General features: G+C 45.5%; 1 protein-coding gene across 1 annotated transcript in view; it reads left to right on the top strand.

Annotated features, from left to right (window-relative positions):
- Positions 1–23790, top strand: part of LMNTD1 (lamin tail domain containing 1) — a 1277316-nt gene that overhangs the window by 439458 nt on the left and 814068 nt on the right. Inside the window, exon 7 of the mRNA XM_029600162.1 lies at positions 19709–19828. Coding sequence (XP_029456022.1) covers positions 19709–19828 — 120 coding nt within the window. The remainder of the gene's footprint in view (positions 1–19708; positions 19829–23790) is intronic.

The following is a 23790-nucleotide window of genomic DNA, read 5'->3' as shown; positions in this document are numbered from 1 at the left end:
AGATGCCTTTCTCAAACCTCTTATGATACACATGCCTTCCTACATAAGAGACTCATCACATTTTATTACAATTTTAGAAGACATAACCAATTCTGGAGAAGATTTAATTTTAGTGACTATGGATATAGAATCCCTATACACAAATATCCCACAATCAGATGCTTTAGATATCATTCAAAAGGTGTTAATAGAAAGAAAGACACACAAGCGTATTCCAAATGAATTTTTAATTAGTATGGCACAAATAGCTCTTAAGAAAAACTTTTTTAAGTTTAATAAGAACATCTATCAGCAGATTAAAGGAGTCGCGATGGGGTCCACAATGGCCCCATCTGTTGCAAATTTGTATGTGGCCATGTTCGAACAGATGTTTTTAAAAGATCATGATTTTATTGATAATATTGTTTTATGGAAAAGATATATCGATGATATTTTTATGTTGTGGAAAGGAGATAGTGCATCACTTTTACGATTTCATACATGGTTAAATACCCTTGATTCCAATCTGAAATTTACCATTAGCCATGACAAGCAAAGTATATCATTTTTAGACATTCAGGTAATTTTGCGTGATGGGGTATTCAGTACAGACATTTTTAGAAAAGCAACTGATACAAACAAACTTTTGCATTTTAACAGCTGCCATAATACAGAACCTTCCGTACTCTCAATTTTTGAGATTACGTAGACTGTGTGCTGATGACACTATTTTTGAAAAAAGAGCATTAGAAATGGCAACAAGATTTAGTGATAGAAACTATCCAAAGGAATATATTCACAAGGGATATCAGAAGGCACGTAATCAAAATCGTTCAGAACTTTTAAAGAAAAAGGAGAAAAAATCCACATCACGTATTGTCTGTCCGATCACTTACACTTCTATGTCCCATAAAATTATAACAATTTTAAGGAAACATTGGCCAATAATACAGGTTTTAAGTGCTTTTAAAGATAAGGATTTATTGATCGCAAACAAAAGAGACAAGAACCTTAGAGATTTGTTAGCTCCATCTGCCTTACCGGTTAAACACAATAAGGACATCAGACCACCTGGCCATCGCCCTTGTGGGAGGTGTTCAGTATGCAAAGTAAATATGAGAACATCTGTTTTGACAATACCTGGCAAAATATTTTAACTTGACTTCGTTTACAAATTGCAAAAGTAAAGGAGTTATATACGCTGTGTTTTGTCCATGTAATCTGATTTATATAGGGAAAACTGTGAGGGAACTAAATAAAAAAATCATTGAACACAGAAGCAACATCAACAGATTAGTGCCTGCCAAACCTTTAGTAGATCACTCCATTCTCAAAAAACACAAGTTTGAAGATTACAGGTTTTGTGTGGTACAACAACCTTCACCCAATCAGAGAGGAGGTGACTTTGATCTATTATTATTACAACTCGAACAAAGATATATTTTTGATTTTAAAACAGTGACACCTGATGGTCTGAATAATGAAACAGATTTGTCTGTCTTTTTATAATTATTTATAATTTTAGGTTCCATTAATATGCTTATTTTATTTCATTTGTGTATGGTCAGCTATATTTAAGTTTCTTTTATCAGTATCTGTTTTTTAGCCCCTATACATTTTTTAAAGAAAACACCTTTTTATAATTAATATTTAATATTTTTTACCCTGCATATTGTACTTTCTACAATTTTGTTTTTTTGCCAACACGATTCACATTTGAGATAAATCTGTCTACCATTTGGGCACTCTGGATAAGTTGGGCATCAGCATGGTCCAAAACAATATTTATTCTACAACAGATTTTTTCACAATAGTTTATTATGATGTTTTCATTCTACATAATTTTTATCGGCTTGGTCCAAAACAATATTTATTCTACAACAGATTTTTTTACAATCGTTTACTATGTTGTTTTTATTTATCTGCTTTTTTCATATGCTATTTTATCTCATACAGTTGAGTTATTTGCAGTTGCCCACTTTTTGACTCATGTTATTATCATATTTTTGCTTCCCAACATTAGTCTTTTATTTTTTCTTATCTTTTCAAATTTTTGTTTTTATTAGCATTAGTATAGCATCCCCCACGTCCTTTCTTTTTCCAACCTCGCCAATATGTTAAAAATTTTTTTTTTTTAAAAAGAACAATTCCCCTATTTTTTACGTTACATTTATCATTATTCATAAATAGGAAAATAACTAAAAAAATATATATTGCTATATGATTTTTTTAGTATGTGTGGCCCCTCTTCAGTACGCGTGAATTTTGTTTATAATTCACACAATTTAATTGTCTTTAATATAAAATATTTTCTCTGTGTATGAGGTTTTGTTTATCATTAAAACATTTTTTGATTTAAACAACACTTACATCATCATAATTTTCAATAGGTAATCCCTCCTTACAATGACGTCAGTATTCTTACTCCACCCATATGTTAATTTGACACATTTTGGCGCCAAATTCATGTTTAAATGGCGTCTTAGTAGGCGTTTAGTTCTTACTGTTCATCCAGAGGAGACGTACACTGTTGGCGTATTCATGAGATGTAAGTTGACTTTTACCTTGTGAGCACTCCATTTTTTTGCATTCATTCAGATTGATTGAATATATTGGGGCATTTGCCGATATCATGTTTGTGATGAAGTATACTTTGACATTAAGAGTAGTTATTCGCCTTTTTCCTCCGTGTCGATTTGTTGCATGCAGTTGAGTCTATCGGAGCTACCCATCTATTCTTTTTTCTTTTCTTATGATTTTATGTAAACATTTTTACTGAATGTGCTTCTGACATACTTCAGCATTAGTGTATCATTTTTAATCCTTTCTTTTGAATTTAAATTTATCAACAACAGTCATTTTTTGGAATTTAAATTCACCAACTACAGTCATTTTTTGCCGTTTTATTTTTAGAACAATCACAGAGGTGTACACTCGTTCTTTAGCTGTTTGTGACACTTAAATTACACGAGCAAATTTTAACAAACAACTTGCACTTTGTTATAAATAATCCTTAAAAACCTTCTTTTATACACATGCACACCGTTCGATATATTTGTCAATAGATAACCTTTCCCTCATTCATGATATTACACTCTCAATAGAGAACCCCTCCTCATATTTACGATAGTGATCTAACCTCACCCTTATATTGATTCGCACAATTTTGGCACCAAATTTAGGCTCAAAATGGCGTTTGTTTCGGCACTCACTTTTTATTTATCATTGAGAGGAGATACACACTGTTGGCGAATACATTAAATATAAGTCGTTTTTCACCCCGCATTTATTGTCAGCACAATACTTTTCACTTATATTGGTAAATTGGTACACTGGGTATTCATTTAAAACATTTTTTCCTCCATCTGTTTTTCATTTGTTTTATGTAATACGTTAGTTCAGTCCTTCTGTTTACCCCCCCCCCCCCCCTATGTCAATAGATGCTATTCCTAGATCGGATCCCCCCCTTTTTTGGCAATATATATTAAATTAAGGCTTGTCATATAAGTAGTTTATAAACATTTCAACTAGATGAGACTAATATAGCTAATATAGCTGTTGCAATCAGGATATGCTGTCATTTTTTTAGTCAATTAAAGATTCACTTTCACTCACAGAACCCATTTGCTCTCCACGTGTGGTTGAACTGCTTGTTAGATACATTTCTTATATACATTTAATACATATACATACAAGATTTGTCATACTCTTAGTCTGGCATTGAAACACTTTTTGTTCCAAATTATTTTTGTGCAATGAGAATTGTTTCCTTTTAAAAATATGTATTCCTAAAATTAAGGGGTATTCTATGATTCTAATTGATACTGATGTTTTTCTTCTGATGCTTTATGGCTGACCTTTATTTATTCCAATACAGATGAATTTTTATTGTTGACTCTATCCAGACCATCGCTTGAACATTGTTTTCAGATTATTCAGGTACTATCTGCTGATTTTTTGCTCTGTTTTATTTCAGTTGGTGCTGCTTTTGAATTTTGGTCCTTTTCATTGTTCCCATTGTCATTTTTGATTTCTTCTATTTATGTATTTATTTATGTATTGGTTTTATGTTTTCTGATGTTTTGATTTTAATTATTTTTTGATTGTAATTTGTTTTAATTATTTATGTTTTATATTTATGTTATTAAACACTTTATATGTTTGTTTGTAGGCCCTGAGGCAGCCACCACATGTGGCGAAACTCGGCCAGAGTCGGGCAATAATTTTTTACGTCTCCTTGATTAAATTTGAGAAAGACACTCTTGTGGCATCCCTTGTTTGTTGCTTACCCCGTTTTCTTCCTACACATTAATGCCAACTGAAATACTGACTTATAAAGCTGCACTTATGGATTATCTTCCCCCATCCCCACTGAAGGGCTGCAGAGTGAGAGTTGCTCTGGAGGTTCTCAGGCCGCAGCTTTCTGTCCGGGCCTCAGTGGGAGCCTGCACGAAGCGGCTGCCTCAGCCCCTTACCCACCGCACCTTATCTCAGCTGGGAAGCGGGAGGGTGCCAGTCTAGGAGATTCCATTGTAAGGCAGGGAGATGCTGACAGCACACACCGGGGCTGCGGTCTGTCCCGGGACGTCTTTGCTGTGTAATGCTGTGTAATGAATGCCCGATGTTATTGCCAGGGCCACCAAGAAAAGGTGCCTTACTCCATTCTGCAGCCACAGCCACTCTGCCAAATCAGAGAGAGTCCTCCCAGGGTGGAGGGGGGGACAGGAGCAGAGTTGGTGCCACAGCGTCTCTCTCTTTCCCCTTGGATGCTGCCCATTCCCCCCCCCCCCCCCTTGTTCCTCTCTTGCCCCCTAGATACCCCTCAGCCCCACTCTCATCTCTTTTGCTCCTCCTCATAAGGCACTGGCATAGAAGAGCTACATTGTTAACTTCAAAGTAAGTAGCTTGTCTGCCTTCCAGTTCTACTTCCTGTTTGCCTACAGCCAATCAGATGAGCTGGAGTGTCTCTGGTGAGGCAAATGGAAGATGGGCCTCACCAGCAACTTGCACCCTCTCTCCTTCATCACATGCCGGCAGCACTGCGGCCTCTCCGGCTGTCGCCGGCTCGCCATCTCCCCCAGGTGTGCCATTCCGTGCAAATGCATGGTATGCACACCCAATCACGCCAGGCCTGTAGGCTAGGTAAATCAGCCTTTAAGGCTCAGGGAAAGGTACAGGCTACCTTATATAGTCTTATAGGGTGCTGTGGTTTGCAAGCCAGATCTGCAAGTGACAATGCTATGATTGATTGCTTAACTCTGTCTTTGTTGCAGAAAATTCTCGGTATGGTTTCAGGACCTGGCTTCCCCCCCCCCCCCCCTCCCCATTGCCATTCCCAACACAACGGTAGAGATGAGGTACAACGAGACCTTATGTGCTACCCACTGTGTCATCGAACACACCTTCGGAGTTCTCAAAAGTCAATTTCGCTGTTTGGACAAGATGGGTGGATCTTTAATGTATGCCCCACCCAAAGTTGGATATATAGTGCTTGCTGCTCTGTTGTGTGTTCCATAATCTCATTCTACGCCATGGACAATGAATGAATATGCTTCCAAATCTCCGCCAGATCCCCCTTGTATCCCTGCAAGAGCTGACGACACCACGCTGTGTAGCAGCCAGCTTCACCAAAACTTTATACAACACTACTTTACCTGATAGACCTCACTTACTGCATCCCCTTCCAGAGTCTGTTAGCTGCTGCTCTCCTCACTATCATCTTTCTTTCACTTATTCTCTGTCTGGGTCACTGTGTGACAGAAAACACATATGGTTTGGCCACTCAAATATCAGTGTTAGGCAAACATTCTGTATAGAGATGTGTAAGTATACTGCTTTCTTCAATATTCCATCACTTAGGAAATTATACAGAGAAGAAAACCAACTCTGATGGAAAGGTTTACAAATTTTGAGGATGGACTAAAACAAGCTGAAGCAGCCACTTGTTGCATCACACTGAAATAGGTCCATTTCCACTCACTCTTCAAATGGAAGAGCTTTCCTACCACATAAATCAGTGGCTCTCTTGCCTGCCATCGATTTGGCTGAAATTTGGCAGGAGTGCTTCCACATCAGAAAGATATACACTTACCTTCTTATGTGAAGTTATACACCTGTACCAGGTCAGCTTACTGTCACATGGGCATGCCAAGACACAGTTGACACCACTGTTTCACCAGTTTCAGAGCCACTGTTTACTAGGTTTTCCATCTGGATCCAGATTTCCAGGATAAGTTCATCCAGTCATGGTCTTACTCCCATGCATGCAGGTATTGATAGTCTTGGTTTTGCTGGGAAAACATATAGGGAAATCTGATGAAATCCATGCATGTAATGTGTTCCAAATCAGGATAGGATTTACTTGTCCTGAAAATTGAAGCCAGTTGGCAACCCTATTACTGGCATCAGAGAGCTCTAGTAGCACGCCTTCCCTTATAGCCTTGGGTAAAGTGCCTGTGCTACCTAGTGCCATTCCCACAATGGGCACAGGTCCTTCCAGGGTAGCATACCTCTTGGTGATTGCATGCACCCCAAAACACATGCATCGTACTACACCTACCTATGCAATTTGTAAATTATAATGTGCAGAAGGTGAGGGCCTTGGCCGTTGTGATGTAATGTAGGTTCGGTTGGGTCCTTAGCAAGCCTACACCAGGATGCATGTCTGGCTCTGTGAAGGCAGGATTGGGAATCAGATGGTGACCAGCCTTCACTTGTAATTTCCTATGACCTTGGAGATGTCACATTCACCATATAGTTTCTAATGACTCTAAAAGCACACACATCTCTCCTGAACAAAGGTTGATGTAATAGAAGCCAGTGGTTAGGAGTGTTTGAACTTCTTGCTTTCAACTCAGTCATCACAGCTAACCTTACAGAGATATTGAGATGTCAGGGTGCTGCAAGCCCCTTGGTGCAGCTGTATGTATGTATGTATGTACCCAGAAAATATGCAGATTATATTGCTTTGAGCAATAGCAAGTATCTCTTACAGTCCTGGTGCGATCTGTGACGACCCTTAAAGCACATAGGCTGAGCACTCCAGCACCAAACAGCTTGCAGATTGTTCCATTGCCAATGTCACTCCATGTGCTTTCTGTGGTTTAAGGGTTGCAGGTCCTTGCTAATCCACATGCCTGCCACAACTTGTGGGGAATCAGGAAGTGCTGCTGTCCTCTACGCTGTACCTCATGTGGTGTAAGTCACTTTTACAGTTAGTGGTGAGCAGGGTAGGTGTGCTCCTACACTCTCAATGATATGCTCTGTGTATAGATTAAGGCTAGAGAACTGTTGTCAGCTGATGACTTCTTGAGCCTACATACTGCTTCCATAGTACACGGGGCACAGTGCTGAATGTATAGGCCTACTGCATCCAGAGGTCTCATGTGGTTGGCATGATAGCTGATGGCCTTTCTATATTTCTCTCTTGCCAGACACGCATTTAGTGCCACCTAAGGCCTTGAGGGGCCCATGTCAGTACCTCAGACATATATGCCTTTGACAGATGTGTTTTATGTGGCAAGGTATAGATAATCAGTGCCAAGAAAGGATTCAGACTACTTCATTAGCAGTTATAGACAAGCAGCCACAGACATCAACATTGTTTGATAGGGATGTGCATTCGTTCTGAATGAATACGCAATCCACAACGTATAGGTCTCTATTCGTTGCATTCGTGGGTTCCCGAAACGTATGATGAACCCCCACGAATGCAACGTATCATTAATGAATAAAACCCCCACCCTCCTGACACCCCCCCCCCCCAAGGCTTGCCAAAAGTCCCTGGTGGTCCACTGGGGGTCCTCGAGCGATAATAAACATGTGGATAAAGGTGAACCGGTAGATATAGTATACTTGGATTTTCAGAAGGCGTTTGACAAAGTTCCTCATGAGAGGCTTCTAGGAAAAGTAAAAAGTCATGGGATAGGTGGCGATGTCCTTTTGTGGATTGCAAACTGGCTAAAAGACAGGAAACAGAGAGTAGGATTAAATGGGCAATTTTCTCAGTGGAAGGGAGTGGACAGTGGAGTGCCTCAGGGATCTGTATTGGGACCCTTACTGTTCAATATATTTATAAATGATCTGGAAAGAAATACGACGAGTGAGATAATCAAATTTGCAGATGACACAAAATTGTTCAGAGTAGTTAAATCACAAGCAGATTGTGATAAATTGCAGGAAGACCTTGTGAGACTGGAAAATTGGGCATCCAAATGGCAGATGAAATTTAATGTGGATAAGTGCAAGGTGATGCATATAGGGAAAAATAACCCATGCTATAATTACACGATGTTGGGTTCCATATTAGGTGCTACAACCCAAGAAAGAGATCTAGGTGTCATAGTGGATAACACATTGAAATCGTCGGTTCAGTGTGCTGCGGCAGTCAAAAAAGCAAACAGAATGTTGGGAATTATTAGAAAAGGAATGATGAATAAAACGGAAAATGTCATAATGCCTCTGTATCGCTCCATGGTGAGACCGCACCTTGAATACTGTGTACAATTCTGGTCGCCGAATCTCAAAAAAGATATAATTGCGATGGAGAAGGTACGCAGAAGGGCTACCAAAATGATAAGGGGAATGGAACAACTCCCCTATGAGGAAAGACTAAAGAGGTTAGGACTTTTCAGCTTGGAGAAGAGACGACTGAGAGGGGATATGATAGAGGTGTTTAAAATCATGAGAGGTCTAGAACGGGTAGATGTGAATCGGTTATTTACTGTTTCGGATAGTAGAAAGACTAGGGGGCACTCCATGAAGTTAGCATGGGGCACATTTAAAACTAATCGGAGAAAGTTCTTTTTTACTCAACGCACAATTAAACTCTGGAATTTGTTGCCAGATGATGTGGTTAGTGCAGTTAGTATAGCTGTGTTTAAAAAAGGATTGGATAAGTTCTTGGAGGAGAAGTCCATTACCTGCTATTAAGTTCACTTAGAGAATAGTCACTGCCATTAGCAATGGTTAAATGGAATAGACTTAGTTTTTGGGTACTTGCCAGGTTCTTATGGCCTGGATTGGCCACTGTTGGAAACAGGATGCTGGGCTTGATGGACCCTTGGTCTGACCCAGTATGGCATTTTCTTATGTTCTTATGTTCTTATGTACTGCACTCGGGCCGTCGGCTGTCAGTATTTAAAATGGCACCAATAGCCTTTGCCCTTACTATGTCTCAGGGGCTACCGGTGCCATTGGTTGGCCCCTGTCACATGGTAGGAGCACAAGCTGGCGCTGGTGACAGGGGCCGACCAATGACATTGGTAGCCCCTGTGACATAGTAAGGGCAAAGGCTATCGGTGCCATTTTGAATACTGGCAGCCGACAGCCCGCATGCAGGAGATCGCTCCAGGACCCCCGCTGGACCACCAGGGACTTTTGGCAAGTCTTGGGGGAGTCAGGAGGGTGGGCGGTTGTAGTTAATTACATTTAAAGGGTTGGGTAGGTTGTTTTTTTATTTCCCAACTTTAATGGAAAACGAATACCGAATTCAACTAATGGACGAATCGGATTTCCCCCTATGAAAACGAATGCAACGTATTTGGGTCCCGACAAATACGAATACCGAATCGGATGAATCCGTCCCTTCTGCACATCCCTATTGTTTGATGACAAACATTCCAGGAACATATGCATTGCCCATGTATAAGTGCACGAAGTGCTGCAGGTAGTCCGTACTCAAAAGTTAAGTGTGTCAGTTTGCAATTCGGTGAGTGACATGCTGTGTTACCCTCTGTTAGTATCTATCTCTTGGAGTGCTGTTGCATTCAGTGGTCCCTCCCTTACCACAGCAATCCATACCCCAGAACAAGCAGTGTGTGTGCATTCATTTTGCACACACTGCTTTTGGACAGCCGTGATCGAGTGCTTCCACTCTTGAGAAGGGGCGCCTCAGAGAATGGACTGTATGGGCTGCAGTATGCATGGCCTCAGGCCTTGTACTTTAAAATTTCCCCTTGTCCACTCATTGTTTATACCTAGAGTTGAGAGAGGAGCGGAGGTGTGAAACTTGACAGAGTGACACATCAAATATGCAGTCTTACAAGTGTGCATATTAGTTGACATTTGCATGTAATGCACACCTTCCACCCCCCCCCCCCCTCGCCACGAAAGCTTTTCCTCCTAGTACTTGGAGTGGGCCTAATAATCCAGTTATTAGGGGGGGGGGGGGGTGCAGGCTACCCAGAGTTTAAGCTGTCACTGAGACTTGCCACTTTAGGGAGGGAGGAAATGGGTGTTAAGAAGCTCTCATCTGAATGTGGGCATGCTGGGATGGCAGGAACGTGGAATGGCAAATATCACCTAATGGCATCGATGTTAGCCTGATTCAGATGAATGGTTTGGATGAGGGTTTAGTGGCAGCATGTAGTGAAATACCCGGTGCAGGGGGATGTGTGTGTATTGGGGGGGGGGGGTTTGCTTGGCAGGTGCCAGATGCCTGGCAGCAGTCCTATTTGAGAGTCTCTTTTTCCAGTCACTAGTCTCCTTAGCCTCCTCTCTGTTGATCATATCATGCACAGTATACACAGAGGCTGCCACCCCAGCCTGCATCATTTGACTCTCACTCTATCCTCTGTATACGCTGGCAGGGTAGACTACCTTCCTTCTGTTATATGCAGGTCAATAGCTTTCCTGTGCATACAAAGAGATGGTCTGGCTATATCTGCTGTAGAATCTAGGGGACAGGTTTTGCTTAGCACTTTCAGCGCTTCACTTGTACACTAACCAACCTTTCCCTTCGATACCACTATGTACTTGGTTACAGTTAGAACAGAGTGTCAGCTGCTGAGTGACAATTAGGGAGGAGGAGTGAGGGAGTAGCATCTTGTCGAGAATGTCCACAGATGAAGAGCAGAGAGCCTAGAAGTGTGCTGCTGCTGCTGATTGGGACCAGGTGAACTTCCACAAACTGCCATCCCTGCAGTGGTCTCCCTTTGGGATCTCTGGATACTATCTGTAAGTTCATCCTTACCTTGCACATATTGGGGCGGATTTTAAAAGGAGCGCGAATAGCCTACTTTTGTTTGCGCTCCAGGCGCAAACAAAAGTACGCTGGATTTTAGTAGATACGCGCGGAGCCGCGCGTATCCACTAAAATCCTGGATCGGCGCGCGCAAGGCTATGGATTTTGTATAGCCGGCGCGCGCCGAGCCGCACAGCCTACCCCCGTCCCCTCCGAGGCCGCTCCGAAATCGGAGCGGCCTCGGAGGGAACTTTCCTTTGCCCTCCCCTCACCTTCCCCTCCCTTCCCCTACCTAACCCACCCGCCCGGCCCTGTCTAAACCCCCCCTTACCTTTGTCGGGGGATTTACGCCTCCCAGAGGGAGGCGTAAATCCCCGCGCGTCAGCGGGCCTCCTGCTCGCCGGGACGCGACCGGGGGGCGGGTCCGGAGGGCGCGGCCACGCCCCCGGGCCGCCCCGGGCCGTAGCCACGCCCCCGGACCCGCCCCCGGAACGCTCCCGACACGCCCCGAAAACGCCGCGTGGTTCGGCCCCGCCCCCGACACGCCCCCCCGACACGCCCCCTCCGAAAACCCCGGGACTTACGCGAGTCCCGGGGCTCTGCGCTCGCCGGGAGGCCTATGTAAAATAGGCTTCCCGGCGCGCAGGGCCCTGCTCGCGTAAATCCGCCCGGTTTTGGGCGGATTTACGCGAGCAGGGCTCTGAAAATCCGCCCCATTATATAGATCCCCAATCCATGCCAGTACAGGGGTGACAGAAAGTCTGAGGAGGTCTGCCTCGTCCCAAGCAGCAGTAGCCCTCTAGGCCTCTGCTGTTTGCCTGTGGACATTCTCAACATGACAATACTCCCCAACTCCTCCTCCCTAATTGTCATACAGAGGCTGATACTCAGTTCCAGCTATCAGCAAGTGGACATCATGTTTGGTTTAGTGTGAAAGGTACAAATGGTTGGGTACAGATTGCCTTTGAGTCATGACATAAGTGAGGGGGTTGAAGAACAAGGCTTGTGTGATGATGACTCTAACTTCCCCTTAACATCATACAAGCTCTACATGTACACAATATACTGTGTTGGGCAGTTAGCTACTGTCCATCTCACATACAGACTCATGTAAGCAGGAGTTAGCTAGGGGTGTGCCGTGTAAAGAAGGCAAAAGAGGCAATACTGAAGGTCCCCAGTAAAAACCTCTTTAGCTTTTGCTGTCTTCCTTAGGAGCATATCCTGAGCGTTCAGTTATATGGCCTAACCCATATGGTCTTCCCTGCTAGATAGGTGACTAGTTGGAATGTGCAAGTAGAGATGTGAATCGTGTCCTCGATCGTCTTAACGATCGATTTCGGCTGGGAGGGGGAGGGAATCGTATTGTTGCCGTTTGGGTGTGTAAAGTATCGTGAAAATCGTTAAAATCGTGAGCCGGCACACTAAAACCCCCTAAAACCCACCCCCGACCCTTTAAATTAAATCCCCCACCCTCCCGAACCCCCCCCAAATGCCTTAACTTACCTGGGGGTCCAGCGGCACACTAAAACACGGCACACTAAAACCCCCTAAAACCCACCCCGACCCTTTAAATTAAATCCCCCCCCTCCCGAACCCCCCCAAATGCCTTAAATTACCTGGGGGTCCGTAGCGGTGGTCCATAGCTTAAATTACATCCGTAGCGGCGGTCCGTAGCTAAATCGGGGGAAGGGGGAGAGCAGGAAAACTGGCACACTAAATCGTGTAGTCTTCAGCCGGCGCCATTTTGCAAAATGGCCGCCGCAAAATGGCGGCGGCCATAGACCAAAACGATTCGACGCAGGAGGTCGTTCCGGACCCCTGCTGGACTTTTGGCAAGTCTTGCTATATCTGCTGTAGAATCTGGCTATATCTGCTGTAGAATCTAGGGGACAGGTTTTGCCTACCCCCGTAGGGGGTAGGCAAAACCTGTCCCCTAGATTCTTTTTTTTCACTTTTTGTACGCTGATGATGTACAAATTCTTATTCCAGTAACGGAATCCATACCCAAAGCCATTGAAATCTGGGACACTACCCTCGCTTCTATCAATAATCTACTAACCTCCTTACAACTTGCCCTCAACTCCACAAAAACAGAACTCATGTTCATTTCTCCTCCCACCCCTCTACATGCTTCTCCCACCTCACCAATAACATCGACGCACATACAATTCTCCCACCAAGTCCGAGACCTAGGAGTCATTATTGACGACCAAATGGCCCTCAAAAAATTTATCAGCGCAATCCTTAAAGAGTGTTTTTTTCAAATTACATACACTCAAAAAATTGAAACCCTTACTTCACGCATCTGATTTCCGGACAGTTTTACAAGCCATGTTGTTTTCCAAAACAGATTATTGCAATTCACTCCTCCTAGGCCTACCTAAAAATGCTATCCGCCCCTTACAAATCCTGCAAAATACTGCAGCCCGCATCCTCACTAATACAAACGCAAAGGAACACATTACGCCAGTTTTGAAGGATTTACACTGGCTCCCCATTCAATCTCGCATACACTATAAGACACTAACACTTATCCATAAAGCCCTCCACAATCCTGAAATGAAATGGTTTAATAATACTCTACAATTTCAAAACTCTATTAAACCCACCAGAAATCAATACCTTGCCACATTACAGACCCCCTCGCCCAAACTATATAACTATGCTTCTACCAAAGCGCGAGCGCTTTCTTTTGCTGGCCCTTTGTTATGGAATACCATGCCCACCGAACTGCGCCTTGAGCCATCTCCCAAAACTTTCAAGCAAAAACTCAAGACATGGTTATTCACACATGCCTATACTTGAAATAAATATGTCCTCCCCTCCTTTACCTGCCCTGCCTTTCTACCAGACACCCCCTGTCTATATACCATCTCTAACTTCTCCTATTTCTGCTCCTATTCTAATGATCCTACCATATTGCTCCTAATTTAAGATTAGCACTTTCGCTCCCCTCTTACCACTTATTATTTAGAACTCCATCACCCTCTAACCCTCTCCCTTAGCTTTTACCTTTTTCCCCTTGAACCCTCTTTACTCTATAGTGTTGTTTTAATTCAGCTCAGTTAAGTTACAACTAAATGATAGTTCTGTTTTTGTAAAAGATTCTACTTGTTTTATGTTCAAATATTTATATACTTGCCTTTTTTAATTGTATAACGCTTATATAACTCTGTTAAATGTAAAACGCTCCGGCGTAAGTTCCTGTTCACTGTACACCGACGTGATATCTTTGATGAGCGGCGGTATATAAAAATTTATAAATAAAATAAATAAATAAAGTCTTGTGGGGGTCAGGAGGCCCCCCCAAGCTGGCCAAAAGTTCCTGGGGGTCCAGCGAGGGTCAAGGAGCGATTTCCTGCCGCAAATCGTTTTCCGTACGGAAAATGGCGCCGGCAGGAGATCGACTGCAGGAGGTCGTTCAGAGAGGGTTCCTGACCCTCGCTGAACGACCTCCTGCAGTCGATCTCCTGCCGGCGCCATTTTCCGTACGGCATTTGGGGGGGGTTCCGTAAGGCATTTGGGGGGGGGTTCGGGAGGGTGGGGGATTTAATTTAAAGGGTCGGGGTGGGTTTTAGGGTGTTTTAGTGTGTTGGTTTTCCTGCCCTCCCCCTTCCCCCGATTTACGATTTTTTGACGATAAATCGAGGGAATTGGTATTGTATCGTGGCCCTAACGATTTTTGACGATTTAAAATATATCGGACGATATTTTAAATCGTCAAAAAACGATTCACATCCCTATGTGCAAGGGCATTCTAGCATGCAAGGTTATGTGGTGGGCAAACCTTGTACTTTGTGAACCATTAACACAAAAATCACACAGTGAAAGGAAGTGTATTTTTCAAACCAGTGACCACTTTATTAGCGAAAACATATAGTCCACTGTTTAAAATAAAGTCAATGTCTTAGGTAATCACATTCTGCAAGGACAAGATAGCAAATAGCACAAAACATTGTAAATCACATGAACAGCATATTCTGTGTAGACCTGAACATATTTTGTTTGAATTGGAATCATTACATATACATGCTTAGCATCTTATCCTTTTGGCACAAACATGATTACAACAAAGAACATAGAAAGTGGACTTGCACCCCAAATAGCTACAGTACAGTTCTAATGTTGGAGCTGAAAGCAGCCTTGCTATGTGATGGCTAGGAAAAGGCCCCAGACAGTCCATGTTGAAAGAGAGTACTCAAGGAGACAGCCTAAGGGCCAAGGCAGCAGAGTTCAAGTGAAGGTCCCAGATAGTCTATGTTGAAAGAATGCACTCAAGGGGTCAGCCTAAGGGCTAAGACAACAGAGTTCAAGATGGAGGCAGCAGGACGAAAGAGTGCAGCATGGAGGCAGGAGGCCCAGGAAAATACATTGCAGCATGGAGGCAGGAGGCCCAGGATAAGACACCACAGCATGGAGGCAGCAGAAGCATGAGCTAAGATGAGATGAGACACCAGCATTTGGAGCAGGAGATTAGACATGATAAGAAGAGTTAGCAGCTGGACCGTGACTGGAGGCCACATCAAGGAGGATGGAATAGGGGCAGAACATCAAGGAGGGCTTTAGAGTTAGGCTGCTGGACAACAATGGCTGACAGAAGACCATCCCTTCTGCATGCTGGCAAAGGAACTCTGTAGTGAGGGCCCAGCTGGCTTCTTCCATTTAGCTGGTACAGTAACTCTGTAGTGAGGACAGACCCAGCAGACTTCTTCTGTTTAGCTGGCACAGAAACTCTGTAGTGAGGACGGGCCCAGCAGGCTTCTTCCATCTGGCTGGCACAAGAACTCTGTAAATGGGCCCACCCAGGATTGTTGCTACAACTCTTCTTATTTGGCATTCAATGCCACCACCTTTGGTCCTTTATGGCCTCTTGCCATGTCATGGCTTGCCACTTGGGGGGGGGGGGGGGCAGGTCTTTTGCGGGCCTACCCCTCGGGCATCTGTCAGCCCATGGTCTACTGTGGGGTGTGGACTCCATTGATGCTGGGGATGGTTATTCAGGCATCCTTTGCAGGATCTGCATCAGCATGTTCATCTTACTATTTGCTGCTGTGGCCAGTGTCGTAATATTTTGCGTGTTTGCAGCAGTCTGATCTCACAGGATCTGGTTGGTTCTTCCTGTTGACTGCCCTCCTGAGGCACACAAGCTCTGCCTGTATGTGTCGGAGCTGTACCCCATGCCTCCTTTCCAGCTAGACCACCTGTCATGCATGGACTCCTATTGGTGGCGGGGATATTGTTGGTGCTGGTGCTGCTGCTAGTGCTAGTGCTGGTAGCAGTACTGTGATAGTGGTTTGGAGTGCAGAAATTTGGGCCTCCAAATGTGGCATGATGGGGCTTCTAGGCTGCTCCTGCGGAGGGCATGGTGCTTCAGGCTGGTGCTATGGTGTGCTGGCTTGAGGTTGTGTCGAATCTATTGGCTCCCACACAAGGCTGTGTTCCTCCATGAAGCCAGAGAGGTTGAGGGATTGAGATTGAGATTGACAGATTGAGTGGGCTGAGTGAACCCAGGGTTGCAGCATCTGCAATGCCTCCTGAGCCTGTGGCTGCTGCTGCTTCTCCTCCTCCTTGACCACCTGGGTCTAGGTATCCATGAGGAAGGCCCTGTGCAAAAGGGTTGCTGCACTGCTGGTCCCTGGGGCTTGCTGGCTGGTCCCTTGGGCTTGCTGGCTGGTCCCTGGGGCTTTCTGGGTGATCCCTGGGGCTTCCTTGCTGGGTCCGGCAGCTTAGTGGGTGAGAGCTGTGGAAACAAAATATAAGACATAAGTACCTATGACAGCAAGTATAGTTTTTTTATTTGGCATCAGAGGTGCACTTTGCTTCTTAAGCATTGTGAGCATCTTATGCCAAATGATGTGTACACCTGTTGCAGCCTGCCCATTTGTAGGTGAGGTGAATTCACTCCCAGACTCTCTTCATATCATTTCTTCCACACAACAGTTTAAAAAATCATTAAAAACCTACTTATTTCAGAAAACATACAGTTTATTCTTTAACTCCCAAAACTAACATTCATTCACCTTTCGCATTGTCATTAGCTTTTTTAAACAGATATATCTATAAGAAACAACATTACAGATTCAACCCACTCACTGTTTAACGTTGTAGGGCATGAATGTTTAATTGTATTATTATTTTAATGTTAGCCTTTTATTTGGTCTTGTTTTTAAAGTTAATTCATTATGTATGTCGGTTGTAAACCGTTTTGATTAATTCTTTTGAATTGTAAAGGCAGTATATAAACATTTTTAAATAAATAAATAAATACTGGCTGTAGCTCACATGGTGTCCAGCTGCTCAGCCATGCCCTCGAAGACATCTTGTCCCAGTCTTTTCATGAGGCACTCCTCCATGGGGGTGAGGATGATGGGACAAGGGACTTCTCCTCCGGTCCCCTGTATATATTTATTTCTGGCCTCCACCTTGGCTAATCAACTGTGCCTTGATGTCCTGGTACCTGTGGGCCACCTGCTCCCTGATTCGTTGGACTCTGCTGTGCCGGGAGATGTCCTGGGCTATGTTGTGCCAGATCTGGCCCTTGGATGTCTTTGAGGTCTTGGCCGCCCACTTGCCTATCCCCTTCCCGCTCCTGCCTCCTCCTATCCCTTCCCTCCTGCCTATCTCTACTCCTGTCCCTGACCCTACTCCTACTCCTACTTCTCCTCCTAGCACTCCTCCCCTTATCCTCCCATCTCCTCTCCTCCCTCCTCACTTTTCTCTCCTCACCTCTCTCCCCATACCTCTCAAGCTCCATCCTCCGCTCTCCTCCTCACAATAAACACTTCTCCACACTCTTCCACCAACACCACTCCTCACTCCTCTACTCACACCACTGCTCCTCACTCCACTACTTCTCCACCACCACTCCTACATACCAAAAAACAGACAAACTGGACAATTCAAAAAAAAAACTTTCATTCTAGCAAAGAAGACAAAGGATCAAGGTAAAGGGAAACAGATGGCAACAGAAAACCAGACAATGCTCTCTGGTAATCGAATCAGAAAAAGCTCCTACTCCCACTAAACCATTCCTCTCCTCTCTCTCCCATGCCTGAAACACCCTCAAAGAGGCAGCTGCAGGAAGATGGGATATATAAACTGAAAAAATAAAGCACCACGCACTAATTTACGCCAGCTGATTAAAATGACACAGCACACGGTGACCCAATCCGAGACACTCTGATGCAATGCACCATGCACTGACGCTATGCACCATTAGTTGATGCAATGTGCCATGCATTATTGACCTATGCGATGCTGGAGCCTGCAAATTATCCTATCCACACCCATTTTTTTTTATCGCCGGCACTATTTTTGCTATACTTATAGCTTTTTTATGAATCAAGGTCTATATTATTACAAAAATAAAATCAGTGAAAATATTACTTTTCCAGTGATTTTTCTCCTGTGTTATTTTATCAAAGTCATTTTTCCACTGACATCTTTTCTTATAACATTGAAATTCCCAGGCAAGATAAAATAAAAACTGGAAACAAAGGTTCCTACCTATGCCAAATAGATGTATGTCTGCCCCAAATATTTCATGAATAAATCATTTTATGATATTCAGCAAATTCCAAATATCTGCTGCTATTTATATACTAGCCCACAGTGGAAAGGCTGAATGGATCCCAAAGATTTTGGAGATCTTACAAAATAATTTAATTAGATGCAAACATAGGGGCGGATTTTCAGAGCCTTGCTTGCCTAAATCCGCCCGGATTTAGGCGAGCAGGGCCCTGCGCGCCGGTGCGCCTATGTTCAATAGGCCTACCGGCGCGCGCAGACCTCGGGACTCGCGTAAGTCCCGGGGTTTTCCGAGGGGGGCGTGTCGGGGGCGGGCCCGATCTGCGTGGCGTTTTTGGGGCGGGACGTAGCGTTTCGGGGGCGGGCCTGGGGGCGTGGTTACGGCCCGGGGCGGTCCGGGGGCATGGCCGCGCCCTCCGGACCCGCCCCCAGGTTGCGTCCCGGCTCGCTAGCAGCCCGCTGGAGCGCGGGGATTTTCGTCTCCCTCCGGGAGGCGTAAATCCCCCGACAAAGGTAAGGGGGGGGTTTAGACAGAGCCGGGCGGGTGGGTTAGGTAGGGGAAGGGAGGGGAAGGTGAGGGGAGGGCAAAAGAAAGTTCCCTCCGAGGCCGCTCCGATTTCGGAGCGGCCTCGGAGGGAACGGAGGTAGGCTGCGCGGCTCGGCGCGCGCCGGCTATACGGAATCGATAGCCTTGCGCGCACCGATCCCGGATTTTAGCGGATACGCGCGGCTACGCGCGTATCTACTAAAATCCAGCGTACTTTTGTTTGCGCCTGATGCGCCAACAAAAGTACGCCAAATCGCGCTATTTGAAAATCTACCCCATTATGCATTCACACTTTTTAAGTGTTATACATATAAGGAAAACTTTAATACTTTAAAATAGGCCAATTTTCAGTCAAGTCTGAATACTTAGGTAATATTGAAAAGGTTTTATGTGTGTAAATGGGCTTTTGAAAATTGCTACTTTTTCACACGTAACTCCTTTGAAAATTCACTTCATAGGTTTTTGGCTGAAAAACAGTCTAGAAAATGAGAGAAAATATTTGTCTCTTACTAATTAATCTTATTTTAAATTTTGAGTAAAAAAAACTAATTACATACTAATTTTGATGATGCAAATAAAAAATAGAAAGTATTATTTTCAAAGGTTCATTTCATATTGTGTTTATAATAGATCTTTTCCTAAGGTTGAGGCTATGAGAATATAATACTGGTATTTTGTTTGTGTTGCTGCAGGTTTGGGCTGCCAAAGCTAACATGAGTCATAACCCTCCATCAGATTTTGTCTGGAAGGATCAGAAAAAAATTGGAGCTGGGACAGAATACACTACTATTCTATGTAAACCAAATGGTCATGTTAGTATTCTGATTCTTACCTAATATTTAGGACTGCTAAATTCTGCTAGAACTTTTTATTATTGAATAAGCTCCTAAGTAAACAATACACTAATAATAATTACTTGTTAGAAAATTTACAGTAATACATTTTGATAAGGAAGAGACTAATTTTCTTGTAAATTATTGAGATAAAATTCAATTTACAAGCTGGAACAAGAAATGTCACAGCCTATACTGGATGCATGATATCAAATTTAAAATAGATTAAACATTATTAACATGATTTGCATTAAGCTATTTTAATATTAATAAGCTACTTTGCAAGCATTATATGTGACATGGCTTCTTATTCAGGGGAAAATGTCAGCGTTTTCAATAATGCTTAAGCCATCATTACTGATAATGCACATTTAAGTAATTTTAATGCACATTTCCTGGCGTGTAGCCAGATGGACTCAGAACAAATGGGATAGTATCCGCATGCTAGCAGTTGGAGACAGATTTGACGTCAGCACGGGGTATATATATCCCCACAGGAAGCGTAGCAACTTAGTAATCTTCCTTGCAAAAGCTGTTATGGATGTGTGTACTGACGCTCAGTGAAAAGTGAAACAGGATTCCCCTGACCGATTGACGCTGCGGCTGCCGCTGCAGTGGCGGCTCCAGCAGATCCTGTTCCTGGACCATCACGCCCTTATCGTGAGCGAGACCTCCCGCCGCTGGACAGTCCAGATCAGTCAGACCAGGAGGTTTCACCGGACGAGTCTGAATTCCCGGACGAGGGGGATCTTCCCCCAGGGATTGAGCCATATAGAACCATGAGGCTGTTCTTCCCTAAGGAGGATCTCTCGGACCTGGTGTCTCAGTGCCTGGCGGAGTTGGATATTACAGGTCCCAGCGCCACGGTGCCCTCTGCGCAGAACCCCCTGCTGGAAGGTCTTCGTCCTACAGCCCGCCATTTTCCATTCTTGCAAGCAGCACAGCAATTGATAGATTTAGAATGGGCTGCGCCGGCGGCCGCATTCAAAGGGGGTCGGGCCCTGACGGGCATGTACCCACTAGCACCGGCTATCCAGGAACTGCTTGCGTGTCCTCAGGTGGACGCCTTGATTAGCGCTGTGGTCAAGCGCACTACCATTCCAGTTGAAGGGGGGGCGGCCCTCAAGGATCCTCATGACCAGCAACTGGACACCATACTGAAACAGACCTTTGAGGTGGCAGCTCTATCTTTGCGGATCGCAACTTGCTGCACAGTGGTGACGCGTGCCTGTTTGTCACAGGTCAGGAACAACGCTCCAGCTGCAGACATGGAGTCCGCTCTCTCGTTCCTCATGGATGCTGCATCAGACCTAGTCCGAACAACAGCCAAGGGGATCTCATCCTCCGTAGCTGCCAGGAGGCAGCTCTGGATTCGGAAATGGTCAGCCGATGCGCCTTCCAAAACACGCCTCACCAGATTCCCCTTTAAGGGCTCTTTCCTGTTTGGCAGCGACCTTGATAAACTGGCCAGCACATGGGGCGCTTCTCCAGTACCTCGACTGCTGGAAGATCGGGTCAGAAGGAACCAGCGTGCCTTTCCAAGGACCTCCAGGGGTAGAAGCTCTCAGCGCTTCATTCCCTACAGGAGTCGCTACCAGGCACCTCGTCCTCAGGCCAGGAACCAGTCCTTTCGGACCAAGCAGCGCAAGAGAGGAGCAGGCCCGGGCTCCGGTCCCGGCCGCGCCTCACAATGAGAATCCGCCGATCCATCCAGTGGACGGAGCCATAGGGGGCAGGTTAACCCTCTTCTACCCCAGATGGGTCGAGATTACGTCGGACCAGTGGGTCCTCGCCATCATCCGAGAGGGGTATTATCTGGACTTTCATCATCTCCCTCCGGACAAGTTTGTGGAGTCTTCCTGTCCCACACACAAGAAGGCAGCATTGGAAGCTACCCTGGCGATACTCCTGTCCTTGAAAGCCATTATCCCAGTACTTGCCTGGGAAGTGAATTCTGGACACTATTCCATTTATTTTATGGTTCCCAAGAAAGGGGGCACCTTTCGGCCCATACTGGACCTCAAGTCGGTCAATCGATATTTACGGGTCCCGAGGTTTCGCATGGAAACTCTGTGGTCCGTCAAGACCGCAGTACAGCCGGGAGAATTCCTCACTGCGTTGGACCTGTCAGAAGCCTACCTGCATATCCCGATCCATCCGGATCATCAGCGCTACCTACGCTTCAAGGTTCTAGGATGCCACTTCCAGTTCCGGGCTCTGCCCTTCTGGTTGGCCACGTCCCCGCGGACCTTCACCAAGGTGGTCGTAATGGTAGCAGCGGCATTCAGGCGGGAAGGAATTCTGGTCCATCCCTACCTAGATGACTGGCTGATCAGGGCGAAATCTCGAGAGGAGAGCCATCGGACAACCGACAGAGTGATCGCCCTTCTGGAAAGCTTGGGCTGGGTAATCAACCTCAGCAAGAGTTGCCTACATCCTTCCCAGTCCCTGGAATACCTGGGAGTACAGTTCGACACCCGGGCAGACACAGTCAGTCTCACTGCCAAGAGAAAGTTGAAACTTCAGCAGCGTATTCAGTACTTGATGGGAGCCAGTCGGCCTCTAGCTTGGGATTATCTGCAGGTTCTCGGTCTCATGGCATCCACCCTGGAAGTGGTACCTTGTGCAAGGGCCCATATGAGACCTCTACAGCACTCCCTGCTCTCTCGCTGGAGCCCCCGGCTACGGAACTACTCCACGCACCTACCTCTGCCGGCCAGAATACGGACCCAGTTAAGGTGGTGCTTGCAGTCCAACCACATGAGCAGGGTGTCGAAGATGTCTTCACCCACGTGGACTCTGCTCACCACAGATGCCAGCCTGAGCGGCTGGGGAGCACACTGCGAAGAACTCGCCGCACAAGGGCGGTGGAACAGAGAAGAGTCAGCATGGAACATCAACCATCTAGAGGCCCGGGCAGTCCGATTGGCATGCCTTCGATTTGCTCATAGACTGAAGAACAGAGCAGTCAGAGTGATGTCCGACAACGCCACCACGGTGGCATACATCAACCGTCAGGGCGGAACCAGAAGCCGTCAAGTGTCTCTGGAGATCGCTCCATTGATGGCTTGGGCAGAGGCGAATCTTCAGGACATCTCCGCCGTCCACATTGCCGGGAAGGACAACACCACGGCAGACTTCCTCAGCAGAGAAAGCCTAAATCCGGGAGGGTGGCAGCTGTCACCCACAGCCTTCCAGATGATTGTGGATCACTGGGGGATTACGGACATGGATTTGCTGGCGGACAAGTCCAACGCTCAAGTACCCAGATACTTCAGCCGCAAGCGTGACCCGTTCTCACACGGAATCGATGCCCTGGTTCAGCCATGGCCTCCAGGGACTCTGCTATATGCCTTTCCTCCGTGGCCTCTGCTGGGCGCCATCATCCACAAGATTCGGAAACACCGGGGCCTAGTTCTTCTAGTGGCACCAGACTGGCCAAGAAGACCCTGGTACGCGGACATGAGAAAACTACTGGCAGGGGAGCCTCTTCCCCTGCCTCCTCTCCGGGACCTTCTACGTCAAGGTCCCATCCTTCACGAGGATCCAGCTCAATTCTCTCTTACGGTCTGGCCATTGAGAGGGCTAGACTAAAGAAAAGAGGTTACTCGGAGCCCGTGATAGATACACTCCTCCGAGCTCTCAAGTTTTCCACATCCCTCACCTACGTAAGGATCTGGAGAGTATTCGAAGCATGGTGCGACACTCATGGCACCAATCCACATGCGACCACAATTCCTATTGTGTTGGATTTCCTGCAAGATAGACTTCAGAAGGGTCTCTCCCTCAGCTCCATCAAGGTTCAGGTGGCTGCGCTGTCTTGCTACGGTCCCAAGAGGGATGGCAAGACCATTGCCAAGCACCCAGATGTTTCTCGTTTCCTGAAAGGAGTCAAGCATATTCGTCCGCCACTGAAGTGGCCTGTGCCCTTATGGAACCTC

This window comes from Rhinatrema bivittatum, chromosome 4 (genome assembly GCF_901001135.1).
Source record: "Rhinatrema bivittatum chromosome 4, aRhiBiv1.1, whole genome shotgun sequence".
NCBI lineage: Eukaryota > Metazoa > Chordata > Amphibia > Gymnophiona > Rhinatrematidae > Rhinatrema > Rhinatrema bivittatum.
The sequence above is the reverse complement of the archived record's forward strand: the minus strand, read 5'-3'. Positions and strand labels throughout refer to the sequence as shown.